At 49.0% G+C, this 16,571-nt stretch overlaps 1 protein-coding gene across 2 annotated transcripts in view; it reads right to left on the bottom strand.

The window, feature by feature from the left end:
* The window catches only part of SLIT3 (slit guidance ligand 3), a gene marked incomplete at its 5' end in the record, with an annotated part of 610,658 nt that overhangs the window by 136,798 nt on the left and 457,289 nt on the right, over nucleotides 1-16,571 (bottom strand). For both annotated transcript variants that reach the window (XM_082835732.1, XM_082835733.1), the window contains 2 exons: nucleotides 7,182-7,345; nucleotides 13,337-13,408. In XM_082835732.1, coding sequence (XP_082691858.1) covers nucleotides 7,182-7,345; nucleotides 13,337-13,408 — 236 coding nt within the window. The remainder of the gene's footprint in view (nucleotides 1-7,181; nucleotides 7,346-13,336; nucleotides 13,409-16,571) is intronic.

Here is a 16,571-nt window from a genome sequence, read left to right as displayed (position 1 = left end):
TTATTATCATTATTTTTGGGCTGCACAATGCGGAACACAGAACTTCCCAGACCAGGGATCGAACCCTCACCCCCTGTGGTGGAAGCGTGGAGCCTTAACCACTGGACCACCAGGGAAGTCCTGTTGTTGTTATTATTAATAATGGGTCTGGCTCTGCCACGAATTGTCTACAAGACCTCAGGCAAGTCACAGTACCCCCGCCCCCGAGTTCTACTGCTGCCATCTTGGTGAAGTTTGGACTGCGTGACTTCTGAAGTCCTTTCTGGGTCTAGAGATCGACTGTTGTTCTTCAGAAAAATGGAAACAGAAGGATCAGAAGACACCTAAAAGCTTTCCCTCCTCTGCTGCATCTCTTTGCAGGTGGCAAAGAGGATCTACAGTGGGCAGGGCTCGCGTCCCCTCACCTGCATCCTCCCAAGGAGGCTGGGAGCGCCAGGGCTGCAGGCGTCAGGGCTTTTGAAGTGTAGATGGTGCTCCCCAAAGAAAACTGCCATGCCTGGCCCTGAATATCAAGGGGCTCCGGTGCCTGACCAGCCAGGGAGACACGCCACATCCCGCACCTTCCTGGATGGGAAGCATCAGGGGCTCCATGGAGCCCTGAGCCTGAGCACTTGTCTTTCCATCCACTGAGGCACAGGGCATCAGAAGGCCATCCCTCTTTTGATCTGTCAAAATATTACTTAATGGCGTGTGTCAGAAAAGAGCGGAAGAAAGGCATTATGTTTTAGGGCTCACATGGGCAACAGAAAGTTCTGAAATGGAGTTTCTTCAAAGGTACCCCTTCTGACTTCTGTGCTGAAATGAATTGTTTCAACCAGACCCAGGCTGCAGCCTTGAGTCCCTCTGGGAACAGGCTGTGTCTTTCACAGGGTGGCTCTGATTTGGAAGAAAGGGTGTGCTACATTGCAAAGGATGTTGTCAAGGCCAAACAGGATTTGAAAAGCTTCCTTAACCAGGTCACTAACGACACCTTTTATTACGCAGAGAGAAACAACGGTAATTATAGTCTCTGTCAGCATCCCGGGCTGGCAGCTCCCCAGCTAGGTATTCACACATGGCAAGGATGCTACTCTCTGGTTGAAACAAAACACTTCAGGTTTAAGCCGGGGTTGAAAGATGAGTTTGCTTTCCCTGGCAACACTCCCCCTTAATCAATGCTGGAGGAACCAAGCCTATTTCCCTCTGGGTCTCTGAGTCCTGTGTGGTGGGAGTCCTTCCCCTTTGCTTTCTGTCTCTGGACAGAGTGAGACTAGCATGTAAGTTCTAAAAGGTCAGTGACCTTTTCTGTCTTATTCACTATTATATCCTCAGTGCCTAAAAGAGGGCCTGGCACAAAACACTCAATAAACACACCTTGGGTGAGAGGATGAATACATGAATGAAATTGCCCCAGAAGCCTTAGAGACATGGGGACTGAATGCCACCAAGCTACGGAGGTGAACGATTCTTCTGGAAGGACCGTGAGGGGAGGCGCCCTGAGTTCTGAGTGCCCTGGGCACTGGCCCATAGCATCAGCCTCAGAGTGGGGAAACGGAGTGGAAATGCGTAGACAGGACTCTCATGACTGAAGCTCAGGTCTTTCTATCACAGCAAAGGCCATCTGTCCAGTCCCCTGAGGCCCCCTCTGAGCCTAGCTCACCTGCACAGGTCAGGTGTCCTAGGTCCTCTGTCGGCCTCTGTCAGCAAATCCATCCCTCCCAGCCTTTCCTGTCCACACACATTGAGGCTAAAGAGAGTGACGCAGGAGACAGCAGATTTCCAAGGGGGACAAAGCGAGGAAACACCTACCTTTCTACCCAGAAAATTCTATGACTACGAGCTAGGAAGAAGAGAGGAACGCGAGCAGGGTTTTTATATTGGGGTAGAAGGAGTCTCTGCGTCTCCTTGATGGAAAGGGTCACTCTAGGTGTGTGCCTACCTGCATGCACGTGTGTGTCCCTGTTGTATAATGCGTTCTCAGGGGGGCTAGGAATGCTCATGGTCCTCGAGGGAGCCTGCCGGCTGGTACCACTGCCTCTTCTCCCTGGCACAGCAAGGGCCTTAAATCAGAGCGCATTGATGAACCAGCAAGCAGACCCCCTGTCATGTACTTTCTAAGACGTTCTCTTATAAACTTAGGAGTGCATGTGGGCTTGTTCTTCCTTTCTTCCTTTTAAAATAAGTGCCCAGGGGCTTCCCTGGTGGCGCAGTGGTTGAGAGTCCGCCTGCCGATGCAGGGGACACGGGTTCGTGCCCCGGTCCGGGAAGATCCCACATGCCATGGAGCGGCTGGGCCCGTGAGCCACGGCCGCTGAGCCTGCGCGTCCGGAGCCTGGGCTCCGCAACGGGAGAGGCCACAACAGTGAGAGGCCCACGTACCGCAAAAAATAAATAAATAAATAAAATAAGTGCCCAGGTTCTCTGCTCTCAGAACTCTTCCATTCCCAGTGCTAAAATGCTACTGCCCTGGGGTGGAAGGATGTCCTGATCAGAGTAGGGAGATGGGGATGTGGGCCGAGTACCTGTGTCTCTTCTGGGGGCCCATCTCACCTTTCCTTAATCACTGCAGCTCTGAAATTTCAATCTGGAGCCAAAGCCACCTCTGTGCCTAATAAGGAGGTAGCTGAGATGCCCGGCCTCCCTTCAGATGTCTCCTAAGACTCCCTGGACTGTGGCCTGATGTCTAGAGGGAGGGCAGAGCAGAGCTTGGGGGGAACGGAGGTGCTGGCCCTTCCCGCTCTTACTGGTCATCAAGGGAGCTGCTTCCCAGCCCAGGGGGCTGTTAACGAGCGAGAGGGCAGGAACGTGTTCCCAGCTAGACCTCTCACAGGGCAAGTGCCTGTGGTCACCGGCATGGACATTGTACCAATTATCCTCCCTCTGCTGACTGCACAATTCTCCCTCCGGGTCTGAGAAAGAAGAAAGATGGAGAGGTGACCGGGGATATGATGACTGCCCAGCTCTGACCCCATCTTTGTTCTTCTGCTCATTGGCAAATGGGAACGCTCATCACCCTGAAAGCCAAAGGCTCTAACTTGTCTGCCCAGATGAGTGGGGCAGAGGTCACCGAGCTCCAGACCCAGAGAGGGCCATGGAGATGGTGGGGGAAACAGAAGCCCTGAGAGAGGAGTGTACCTGCCCGTGGACACAGTCGTGGCCAATCTAATAATGACCATCATTCTCATAATAGTAGCTAACGTTTATCGGACGTTTCCTATGCACTGCATTGCGTGCTTTGTATATATCCCCTCACTTGATCCTCATAAAACCCCTGTCGTGGATCCATTATTATTATTCCCATAATAGAAGGGCTCTCCTACCATCTCCTCTGCCAGAAAGACACCCACCTGCCTCTCTATTGCCATGAAGTGGAAAACCATCAAAGCCTTGGAATCTCAGGAAGCAGGAAAGGAGGCTCAGGGGTGAGACACGTACTATGTCAGCTACCCTGGAGACGGCTGGACACTCTTGCATTAGAGCCGTTGTTTCTTTCTGTCTTTAAAGAGGACTTCACCCAGTAGAGTGTGGAGAGTTGGAAAATCAACTGGCCTCGTGAGCGCGTGGAAATAAATTAACTCCAGTATTCAAATTAAGCATCCCTGTTGGCCTCTGGTCTTTCAAAAGCCAACAACAGACTGCAGTGACAATGGGACTTGAGCAATTATGATGAGAATATAAATGAACGTGATTTAAATACCAGAGGCATGATAATTTGGAGAATGCCTAAATAAACCTAATAATCTCATTCCTTCAATGTCCAATTATGGTGTTTTAATTAAAACCTCCTAAGGAAATGGGTGGCTAGTCATGGCTCACCTTAATTAACTTTATACCTAGTAACTAGTCTCAAATTAAAAAAAAAAAAAAAGAAGTAGAAGGGGAAAGTTTCTTGTTTCCAAGGAGATACACCTATTTCATTTTTAATAATAATTGAGGAAGAATTTGTTGAGAGGCTCTTAGGATCCAGCACTATTCTAGGTATTGGGGCACCGGAAAAAAATGTAAGACATGGCCCCTTATTACTAGAAGACAAGATTAATCTTCATGAAAATATATCTCACATTCAAAGGCAAAGGACAGATACATGTGGAATGGGTGGACAAACCAATGGGTTCAAAGATATTCAGAGGAAAGAGATAACTGACTCAAGAGGTCAAATATTTAGCTACTACCCTTGAGTTACAAATTGTAACTGGTAGAAACTTTCTCAGATTAAGGGATCAGAAAATTGACACATGGAAGACAAATCCTAGAGTTTAAACTCCAAAATAAGCCCTTCAGCTAAGGATGGAAAAAAAATTCAACTTGCAACTCACGTGAGCCTAATCATGGCCAAAGCAGAACCTTTTCTCCAATCTGCTGTATGAACTCATAAAGTCCACTGAGGGACCCTTCTAATCCTAGGGCCCTAACTTCCCCTTAAAACAAGGAAAATGAACAGAGAAATCCTTTCAGCAAGAGCTAAAGGAAACCAAGCAGTCCTGTTGCATATCACAGAAAACTGTTAATAATAAATAAAATAAGAGTCTCCCACCCTTGTGAAAAATGCCCAGCTGTCTCCCCAGGAGAGGAAAATAAATGCCCTCGATTGAAGGAGACCGTTGACAGAGGGGATGAATTTTGCCAGAGTGCGCCGCCAGCAAACTTCTGGGTTAGCTGCGGTGATAAGGAACCAGTAGGCCGGACTTCTGGGGAGAAGAGGCTGGGCTCCAGACAGCCAGATTTGATTCAAAGGCAGATATCAGGGACGTGGGCAGGCAGGGCCCTCACAGGCTGAGAGAGATAAAGCTCTTTCCCGTCTCTGGAGTCACGCGTTGGGTGAATTTTTCGATACCATGTAGGGGCGCAGGGAGGTTTTTCTAAGGCTGCCTCAACAGGGGCCACTGGTGATGGATACGCATAGGGATGGTTTAATTGCTGCCCCATGCCTTTCTTTCTCCTGAGCAGACGACTTCTATTTTCTAAGAGATGTCCATGCCCCTCCTTTCCTGACTGAAGTCCTCCTCCTGCGGGTTATGGGAGGAATAGCTTGGATGAGGAGGGACCCTGGTGGTTTTGCAGCTTTAAACAAGGGCCATCAGGTCTGTCCCAACCGCCTCATTCGGATGCCTCGCTGGGCTCTGCCGTGGGGCAGGCCCTGCACCCTCAGAAGTGGGCTGCATCTCATGGTAGGGGGGTTGGTCAGTACATGAAAATAGCCCATCTCTTTGACCTCGTGTGCGCGCACAGGCTGTCTTGCTCCACGCTGCTTCCTCTGGCATCCTTTTATCACAGCCTCACCACCTACCTTGAACAAATCATGAAAGACGTAGTACTTTTGGGAGAGGGTGCTCCTCCTGAACCCCACTAATGAGGGCGGTTGTTCATTCATTACAGATGTTCAATTCACCGGTTCTCCCTGCCATTGTATCTGACTTACTTTTCAGAACGTTGCCCTGCACAGCATCCTATTTTGAAGCCTTGAGAGCCTGGGAAAAGCATCTAAAAAATTCCCCCACGCATAGGGGCCCTAATATGTCACTCCCCTAAATTCATACTACTAGTGAGAGGGTGGAGATTAACGGCATATTCATGTCTGTGAATTAAATTCTCGTGTCCTTAAAAGACACCTGGCCTCGTATGAAGAAGTTACAGCCCATCACTAGCAATGGGCTTTGATAGCTATAAACAGGGGATATGATAAAGGTCATAGTCACCTATGTAACTATTAACCCACCTGTGAGATCCAACTTTTTCAGAGGAGGGAGACCTGGGGCAGTAACATTTCCAGGACCCAGGAGGATCAGCCTCCTGGCCCTGGGTTTTGAGTCCTGACTGCTGCTGGGTAAGCAATGTCTCGGCACTCCCTTGATGGGAAGGTGCTTTCGTGACGAAGCACCTTCGTGTTGGCATTCGTGTTGGTGTGCAGCTTTAAACTTTGTACCCACCCATAATAATGTGTTTTAACCTCCTCCCTAATTAGTTTTTCTCAATAGCTTTTGGATGACTCCTGCACTCTATAATTATTTCTTTCACTGGCACTTATGCCGATATTGTACCCTTTTCCTAATAATTACTGTAATTACAGTCACTATATTTGAGTTGGGTGTCTGTGTGATAAACGGTTTTATTATGTGTTTGATGGAAAGTGATTTCTAAGTGGGCGTCTATAGCAAATTGTTGAGGTACTGCTCTGAGACATGTTAAAATGTTTTTGGGTATTAAATGACTTGATAAAGTTGGAACATGACAGGAGAAAGCAGCAGAGCAGCCTTTAGAAGCCACTGGTTCCCAATTCCAGGACTGAGTTCCTGGATCTCAGGAATGCATCTTTGGGGAACTCCTCAACTGAATACTCTTTTTTTTTTTTTTTTTTTTGAGGAAATCAAGAGATTAGCTTACTTCCTTGCCACCAGAAAAGGGAAGAATGGATGGGATTGGGCAATGTCAATGAAAAGTAAAAACAAACAAGCAAACAACATTTAGGACCCAAGGCAAAGGCGACATCCTCTGGGAAACTTTTCTCAGGTCACTCAGCCACCTCCCGTCCTGGAGAGATGAGCTGCCTTCAGTCATGTGCAAGCACAGCTCTGTTTTCAGCACTACATGGGCACCTGTACTTCTATTACAGTTCGATTACCCACAGATCAAACTCTCGTGTTTGCTCAGCATTTTGTGGGCCCACTAAACTATAATAATTAAGCTCCACTCATTAGCTCTTACCAAGTGCTGTGTATTATGCTAAGTGCTTTATATGCATTATTTCATTGAATCCTCCCACCCATCCCTGGAGTTACGGACTACGATTTTTCCTATTTTGCAGACATGCAGTAACTTACCAAAGTCACACACCATTAAGGGACAGAGCTAAGATTTCCAGCCAAGCAGGCTGACCTCATAGCCTCTATTAGCCTGACTCTCAATTTCTAGGAGCAAATGGGTGATAGGAACGGGTTTGGCCAATGCTAAAGTACCTAATGGACTCTGAGGCTTAACAGGAAGCGATTCATGAGCTCCTTGAGCATTTTCCTTTATCAGATGGCAAGAGCTTCTCTTCTGGAACACACGGAGGCACCTTAGAGTTCTTTAAGTGACTGGGGCAACCTGCAAGCCTCCACACCGAGCTCTGGGGTGTGTGTTCAAGGCCCAGGTGATGTTAAGGAGAGCTCACAGGTGGGCGAGTCACAGGACAGGAGGGGAGGGGAGTGGGGGGGTCACCTCACCTGGGCACACGTACTCCTTCTTCTGCACGTCCGCCACGTTGAAGCCCCTCAGGTGCACAGGAGCCATGCAGAGAGTGAACTGGCCAATGGCCCGCCGCTGCCGCAGCCAATCTGAGAGCCAGGCCAGGTGACAGTCGCAGTACAGGTGGTTGGAGTGGAGGCGCCTGGGAGAGGCAGGGACAGAGGGAAGGTGCCGTCACAGCAGGAAGTGGGGAGGGTGCCACCGTCTGAATAGAGTGGGCTGAACCTCCGTGCCCTTTGCCCAGTGTGGCAGTCCTTGGGAGCCCAGGGGAGCACTGTCCTCTGCACCACGGAATCACCACGGGAGCCTCAACCCCGTGATTGCCAAGCCACAAATGACAGTCATCTTCTCGTGCCGGCCACATCCAATGGAGGCCTCCAGGCTTCTGAGCAATTCCCATTTTTTAATAGTAATTCCACCCTTTTCTTTCCCACTCAGGAAAGGCTCAACCCATAGCAGAGGGAGGGTGACATTATTACAGCGATGATCCTGATTCAGGTCAAACTTCCAAAAGCGTGACTCAGGTGTAGCTTTCCGTACTTTAGCTAGCCCTGGTTACAGATGCTTTACCACAGCTTCTTAATCTCCACGCTCCAGTCTGTGGTGAACTGTGGCAGAGATCTGCTGTTGTCTTTTCTCTCCTTCCTTCGTTTTCTCTCTAAGTGTCCCTTTAATGGACCCCCTGTGTGTCATGCTGGTGAGCCTAAAACCAATACCGCTGTGTGTACTAGCTAGCGTAAGCAGGGAACAGAGAGAAGGGTACTTTCTGAAGGATGCACCTTCTCTTCATCCTCCTGTTTAAATAAGGTGTTTACAGACTCTTGTAATCCACAGCACTTTCTCCAGAGTGCCCTTCACAGCCTTCCCAAGTTCAAGTCCCCCTGGTGTATTTGCTATTCTGCCTGGTTCGGTGCCTCTGAAAAGGCTTTTTACCCATCTTCAGGACTCTCGGGCTTTCTCCCTCTAGTAGCTGTGGTTCCAGCTCAGCTTCTCACCCTGGAGTGGATAAGATTCCTGAGAGGGATCTTCAGGTTCCATGTCTGAGGGGAGCCTCATCTGGTTAAGTTGAATTTCCTTTCCACTGTCTGGAGGGTAACCTAAGGATACCCAGGGGATCCTAAAGGTTCTTCCCCAAGGTTTCTGCATCAGGGGTTTCCAACTGCCACAGTCCCTACAAACTTAGATCATTAGCAGTGGCGGTAGGTGAGTTTTAGTCACGGCAGCTTATCATACACTTGGCTTTCTGATGCAAATTTCAACTGCCCCATCCTGCATCTGCTCATCAGCCAGCAATATCTTGGGACGTTCAAGTACTCTGTGTCATGCCAGTTAATACTGAGTGGCAGACCGAAGCAGTGGCTCAGGCTACATCCATGTCTGAAATGGAGACACCTGAAGGGCTCTTGACCACACTCCACTTAGCGTAAGGTCAACATTGCTAAACATTGGCCAAGTGTAGCTCATCTGCGCTGCCTGCCAGCAGAGTCTCCCTGGCCCTGCACGGGTGCAAACCTCGGGCAGGCCAGGCCCACCAGGGACCTTGGCAGACTCAGGGTGGGGGTCCCAGATCCCATAACATCAGACTGACTAAACGAACCCATATCCCACCTAGAATGTCATTTTTTTCCGCTGAAAAATATTTGAAAAGATTTTTTACGATTTTGTTGAAACATGATTAATTTGGATGTTATAATTTTCTTTTTGTATTTCAGAGCCAATACTTAAAAGTCAAAGACAACTACATATACCCCCAGGACCAAGATACTGCGCCTGTAATGGGCCCCAAGCAATGCTCGCCTCTGAACATCAAAGCTCAGGCCCCGATGCTGTGGAAACAAGCCTGGCTCCCTCTTAGTCTGGCACTCCAGGAAGAGGTACGACAGGTGGGCAGGGGCAGGGAAGGCAAAATCCTAACCTGGAGGGAAGGACCTCATTTCTAAGAAGGAAGGCAAGACCTCTGTGTATTCAACAAAGATGATCACTTTGTGCCCAGGATGGAGGGGGGCCTGGTGTTGGACTTGGAGCTGGTTACTCTTTCCCAAAGAGTATGAAGGGGAGGAGGGAAGTCCTTTTCTGCATCGGGACATTTTGGGAAATTGCAGCATGAGGGAAAATGATCTGTCTCCTGACCCATCAGTGAGCTGCTGAGAGACAGAGAGAGAGAGAGGGAGAGAGAGATGATTGCGCGGCCAGGAATACATCACCAGGTATAAAGGCTGTCTAGGAAAAAAGTGACAGTGGGTCAGTTCTTCGTGACAAGGCAGAGCAGAGGTAGGCTGCAGTGGCATGCCGAGGTCGAGGTGCCAGAATTTTTTGTGTGCCTTTTAATGAGTTTGGCTTTTATTAGGAAAGGCAGTTGCCCTCTTTGGCACTGAGGCATGGGAGCTAAAGAAACAAGGCGGATCAATGCAAACAAATTCCCATCAGTTCCAATCAGAGGTAAGAGACCAATGGAACAACAAAAATGAGGTTTAGGTAAGTCAGATCCTTACTGAGCTGATTAATTTCTGGGATAATCAAAATGTCAGCGGTTTCCCTTTTGGAAGTTTATATAAGGTTGGTTGTTCCTTAATCCCCACTGGCCAGCCCCAAGCTACCTCCTTTTTTTTTTTTTTTGCCTTTGCGGAGCACAGGCTCCGGACACGCAGGCTCAGCGGCCACGGCTCACGGGCCCAGCCGCTCCGCGGCATGTGGGATCCTCCCGGACCGGGGCACGAACCCATGTCCCCTGCATCGGCAGGCGGACTCTCAACCGCTGCGCCACCAGGGAAGCCCAAGCTACCTCCTTTTTTAACCTTGCTACAGATGGCCCTTATCCCTTTGTCCACTTCTGTAGGAATTTCTCCTCTTGTAAGTACGACCATCGAAAAGAGGTGACCCAAACTGCTTTTGAATCCATGTGAAGGCTCTTGTCAAAAGCCCAGGACAGTGGACAGGCTCAGATCTCCCCCTCTTGGAATTTTACGCAGCAGAAGGGCTGGAGACTCGAGCTGGGCAGAGTCTTTCAAGCTGCCTTTTACATCATGTTCCGTAGATCAAATTGAGCAGTGTTATCCCAAACACGAATGTTAAAAGAAAAAGAATCTTGATGATCTTGAAACTTGAGCCCAGACACTGCCGGGAGTGTTTCTAGTTTTCTTGAGTGAGAAGAGACATTATCTTGATTACTTTCAATAACTTTTGTGATGGCAATGACACAGGGAGGGTGGCCTCCAGTGGCCTTTCAGCCATGTGGAAGCTCCGGTCTCCCCTTCCTCAGCTCACCTGATGCTCTTCTGCTTTTGTTCCTACTGAACGGAACAAGCGCAGGTTCTGATGTCATAGTGCCAGAATCTGACGTAGGCTCTGTGCTTTTCGACTTTGACCTCGGGCAGCAATCTAATCCTGGGCCTCAGTGTTACCATCTATCAAATGGGGATATTAATGGTGCCTCCTTGCTTGGGCCATTGTGAGGATTGAAATGATTCACGGAAAATGCTAAGCACAAGGCCTAGGACACCGTAAACTACCGAAGAAATGTTTGCTCTTATTATTCTTACTGTGAGGAGACTAGCTCCAGACCTCAGGCTCTTCCCAACCCAAGGCCCTGCCTGTACAAGGCTGTCATTTCTTAGCCACCAAAGCATCAAGGCGGCTGGGTGGTTCCTGTCAGTTGTTCTGTGGTCTTTTGCAGACAGAAACACCATATTTCATGTTGGCGAAACCACTTTTACAGAAGATAAGGTGAATGAATACAAATGCCAATTTGTAAAAGGTGCCTTTTAGCCACAGATGCTAAATTAAATTTCCAGCAAATCCTTTTAGAGAGGGTCAGCGTTCATTTTCTATAAAATGTGGCTTTCTGAATTCAATATAAAAGCTTTCCTTTAGAAATCCCATTTACGACTTCCTTCCTCTCTCCTCTTCCCCCCTTTCTCCACCACCAGCGCTCCCCCCCTCACCACCGCACTTTAATTACAGTGAAGGGGGATTAGTCAGCTCAAGTCTCTGGGGAGTTCTCTACAGAGCCATCTCTGAAATTAAACTAAAGAGAAAACGGCAGCAGGCAGGGAGCAAAGAGAACAGACGAGATTGATGGATTGATCTGAACTCATCAGATGAGTGTTCAGGACCACAGGGAAGGATGACAGCAGAAACAAGGAGAAAAAACTCTCCTACCCTCTTCCCCCACCCTTACAACAACCCAACAAAGGTCCAGACCTCACCATCTTCCCTGCCTCCCGTGGACCCCTCCCTGCTCTCTTATTGATGCTTTTCAACTGAAAATAACAGAAGGGGAGGTAGAAATCACAAAGCAGCAGCCCACAGGAGCTGGACTGCTGGCTGCGCAGGTGAGAGCCGTACTTCTTCTATTCAACCCACTCGCCTGGGGAGATGCGGGCCCAGCACCCTGAGGACCCAATGATTTCTCCTGCACCATTCCCTTTCATCAATCCATCTATCTATCTGTCTACCTAGGCCGCACCATGCAGCATGTGGGATCTTAGTTCCCCGACCTGGGATCGAACCCGTGCCCCCTGCATTGGGAGTGTGGAGTTTTAACCACTGGACTGCCTGGGAAGTCCCAACACCCTCTTTTAAAAGGAAAGGAAGAAGATAGATTTTCTCGGCTGAATTCTGCTACCCCAGGAGGAATCAGAGGAAGAAATGGGCACAATGATGGAAGCTGAGCTTGGGTCCTCCTTCTATATAATAACTAGTATTTGCTGTGTGGACACCATGACCAGGCACTTTACCTGTTAGTACATGTCATTCCCACCATAACTTTGAGGCAAGCACTTATGAATTCACTATCTATGAAGAACAGAGAGATGAAGCAACTTGCCCAGAGTACGTGGCAGAGCTCGTATTTAACCTCAGGTCTGTCCGACTCCCAACTCTGTCCTTCTGAGGGTTCTCTGTATCAGCTCCTCATCCATTGCTTCATTGACCTTTGCTTCATTCTTACCTGAGATAAGGTCACCTTCTCACTAATGCAGGGGTCTCAAACCTTATAAGTATTGAGATCTCCTGGAGGGCTTGTTAGAAACAGATGGCTGGGTCCACCCCAGAGATTCTGATTCCATGGGTCTGAGGTGGGACCTGCAATTTTGCTTTTCAACAAGTTCCAGGTGATGCTGACACTACTGGTCTAGCGACCCCCACTTTGGAAACCACTGCTCTAAGGATTTTCACATCTGCTTGGATGCAATGTTGCTCAGGGGCCACAGAGAAGCTGGCTGCTTGGTATTTTTAATCCAGATTTCTGGATAAATAGTACGATGATGATAATAATAATATAACTATAAATACCATTTATTGTCTACTGTGTGCCAGGCACTTTACTCTTGGGGGCTGACTCTCCCCTACTGCTGTGATATAAACTCCATTGGGGCTCCACCAACACAAGAAAAACATCAAGTATGAACCTCTTTGGAAAGGCCAGCAGAGTACATTTGCAGAGGAACTGAAAAAGGATTTCTGGCTGAGAGAGGAGAACTTCCCAGGTAACAAAGGCACTAGACCTGCTCTCGGTATGGGGCGCCAGGGGGAGATCTGCTTTCTGAGTACACATTCTGGAAGGCTTGAGCCCACCCGACACATTAAAGATAAAGAATGGAGTTACTGCATTCTGACACCAGAATATCATCCAGGGAGCAGCGAAGTGTGGTGTGTGGCGGGTGGGAGGCTGGGGTGAAGGGGTAGCTAAGACTCCCCCTCCTCTACCGTTCCCAGAGCGGGAAGCAACTGTAGCCTTTGGCAGTAGGATAGAACTGCCAGTGGTACAGGACATGAACTAAACAAATGATGAATCATCACATCCCTGTTCTAAAAGTTCTGTGACGATGTAACACTCATAAACTTTTCCATCCAGGTGGAAAACTCAAAGAAGATTTCCCCAGTCCAGGAAGATTCCCGGGGTGAAGAGAATTGAGTTGGCCTGAAGCAGGATGGTGGGTCAGAACCATGGATGGCTCCGTGACCCTTCCCCAAGTCTGCCCTCGCTCACCAACACACCTTAGTCAGTAGCAGAGGGAGGAGGTGTGTGGATGTAGGAACCAAGGGTGAGGTTTTACAAGCAGCTGAGAGTGATGCTCTGAAGCTGCATAAGGTGGGGAGCAGGTGGGGGAGGAAGCAGGGGACCTTTACTCACAAGGTTCGAATCTTCGGCATGTGGTTGAAGCTGGTGACCAGGATGCGGCTAATGTTGTTGTTATTGAGAGTGCTGCGGAGAGAGAGGAGAAACAGGTCAACAGGGCAGCAGTGTGGCAGGTACCAGGATACTTATGGAAGGTGGGGAAGGGATGGATGTGACTGCAAGAGGGACCATCAATCAACAGCCATGGGTCAGTTGGTGCAGCAGCCGGAGACAAGTCTCCAGATGATAAGAGAATCCCTGATTCCTTTTACAAGTGGATTCCTCCTTTCCTCTGCTGCCCTCTCAGTACTCACTTACCTACCTGGAGCCATAAGCTTGCCTCCTGAAATCCTACTGTGTCCTGAGTGCTTTGTTACAACATCGCTGATTCCCACAACTACAATGCCAGTTACATATTCTTGTCCTCATTTTAGAGAGAAGGAAACAGATACAAAACATCTTGCTTAGCTGCACACAACCCTACAGGGGAGGCTTTATCCTTGTGTTATAGATGAGGAAGCTGAGCTTCAGAGAAGTAAACCTACTTTTCCAAGGACTCACAGCTATTAAGCTGTGGACATGGGATTTGAACCCAGTACTCACTTGCTCTGCCCATTATACATACTGCCTCATGCAGGATGCTATGTGGATAGGTTATTTTACGAGTATTTTCCAGCCATCTTCTGGCTCTTTAAGCACATCTTGTCTGAAGCGAGGCTGTGAGCTCTGTGAGCACAGGGATTCAGTCTCTGCCTGCTTGTGCCTCCCGATGGCCATGGACGGGGACTCCTCCAGTGCAGCATTGACACTGACTGGTATCTTTGTACAGGGAAAAGGGAAGATACGGCTGTGAGCCCCATAAACGGACCAGAATGAAATCAGCCTGTAGGTAAGTACGGCCCTGGGCTTACCCTTCTAGAAGGACCTATTATGGGAGCCCAGGGAAGGCAGGGCAGCCAAGGAAACCATGTGCAGAGGTGGAAATGTTATGTAGCCGAAGGGCCTGTCTGGGTCGGTTATTTCAGTGACTATGCAGACAGAGGCAACCGTTTGCGGCAAGACTGGACCTAGTTCTCAGCTCTCTGACCCACACGTGCCTCACTTTGCATCCCAAAGAGCAGGAGTTGGATAGAGCCCATGGTACGCTCCTTCGTGATGGCCACTTGCTCCTGTGCTCCCCCAAGGCCACATCAGATACCCTCTTCTCACCCATCCCCTCCTCTTACCCTCCCACGGGGTCCCACTGGCCCAGGAAGGAGTCTTTCTTTGGAAGCCTGCACTGGTTAAAACAGACTTCTTTTGCCCCTGGCTCTCGGTAAACACATTATCTTCCTCTTAAAACGCCCTCTAACATTTTCTATCTTATGCATTACTACAGTCCCAAGGCCTGGTCCATACATGGTTCAGATGGAGTCTTATATACCCTAGTTGTGTGCTCTCGGACCAATGATCAACATCTCTTAACCACAGCTTCTTCATCGGCAGAAGGAGGCAGGCAATGGTACCTACCTCACAGGCTGGTGAAAGGCTTAGCAGACAGTATGTGCTCAGTCATTGAGGCTACCGTTTAACTGATGTTGGTGGAGAGAATCTAGTCCTGTCCTGGTCATTCCTGTTCCCCTCACACAACCCCAACCCCCAGGGGAATATAAACAGAGGTGTGTCTGACACACAGTGGCCCCCATACACACCCCACCCCACCCAAGGGGCCCTGCACAGATGCTTTCTCCCCTGGGGACACTAGTCGCGGCAGGATTCCAGGGACCACATACCCCTCACCCCATGCTATTCTTCAAGGCCTTTGGCCAAAAAGGCCAGGAGGAAATCTATTTACGCAGGCACAGAACCTAATAATTTTTCCTCCCTCCCCCCCGTATTTCTTCTGCACCTACCTTGCATCTGGCATTATTTGAGGCATAGAGTATGATAAAGAGGAATGAACCAAATTTACACTGCCTGCTTCTGCCCACCCTGGAACTTTACTAATACACCAATTCAGACACTTGACATTTTATGAAGTTGAACCTACGTAGCTATTTTGTTTCACGTGGCTTATCTTTTCTATGAGTGTGTATGTGTGTGTGCGTGCGTGCGTGTGTGTGTGTGAATCCGTCCTATCTCCATCCACCCGGGAAGTGTTCAGAGCATGTCATCAGACAGGGCGGAAGAATCTGTCCTTCCCATCGGTCCGGGCTCTCCTGCCTTGGTAGGGAGTTTCCGAGGAGCGAGGGTTATGTTCGCCATCCCACCCCCTCTCCAGCGGATTAGCAATGCCTCCAGGGCAGAAACAATGCCTTCATTTCTGCTTCTATCCATCCCAGAGTTCTAGGCTCCACACCTGGGGGAGACCTAGTTAGGGTCGTTGACTCACTACCAAACAAAAATCTGAGTGTCCCCCTTATCTCTCAAAAGCAAAGAGCAAGAAGCCTTTGCAGAAAAGAGGCTTCCTTCCAAACATACCCAGCAACTCAACATCAGGCTGCGTTCACAGGCAGCCCTAATTCAGCTGAATATACAGGGCAGTTATATGCCGGGCTTGGATTCTAACTGCATCCGGCAGTCGTCCGGCAGCGGTGACTTATTAATGTATGACTACACTGATATTTAAACGTGAGCCGCAATGAGGGCTATAAAACATTTACGATAATAGCAATTATTCCCGAACCAAAGTGACTAAACACAGTATTCAGACCTTCATGATTTGCCGTGTGGGGCTGCCCGGCCCAGGGACGTCAGAGGGTTGCTAACCTCTTAGATGCTGATCTCCATGGCAGCTACAGTTTCTTTTTCCCTAACAGACACAGATTTATTCGATTTCCAGTCTTGGTGGCTTTTGCCCAGGCGGGGAGCACTCTGCTCTATCTGGTTCTTGTGTCCCAGCCTAAGCAGCCGGCATCTGATGGAGATGTCACTGTCATAACCCTGATGCAGAAGAGCAGAGTGGGTGAGCATGGCCTCAAAGGCAACGACCTGGTTTAGATTCCGCCTCTGCCACTTACGGCCCGTGCAACCGTGAGTAAGTTTTCATAATCTTATTAAGCTTCCTCCTCTGTAACACGGGGCAGAGAGCAGCGTTGATCTCACAGAGCTTTCCTGGTGATTAAACGAGATGGTACTAATCATTGCCAACATTAACCGCGAGCTTATTTTATGCCGGGCAGGCACTGGGCTGAGGGTCCTCCTTGTCATCTCATTTCTATAACCACCCGATGAGGCAGGCACCTTTCTATCACCTCCATGTCATGGATGA

This window comes from Leucopleurus acutus (assembly GCF_964270905.1).
Source record: "Leucopleurus acutus genome assembly, chromosome: 3".
Taxonomy (NCBI): domain Eukaryota; kingdom Metazoa; phylum Chordata; class Mammalia; order Artiodactyla; family Delphinidae; genus Leucopleurus; species Leucopleurus acutus.
This window is presented reverse-complemented; position numbering and strand designations above follow the sequence as displayed.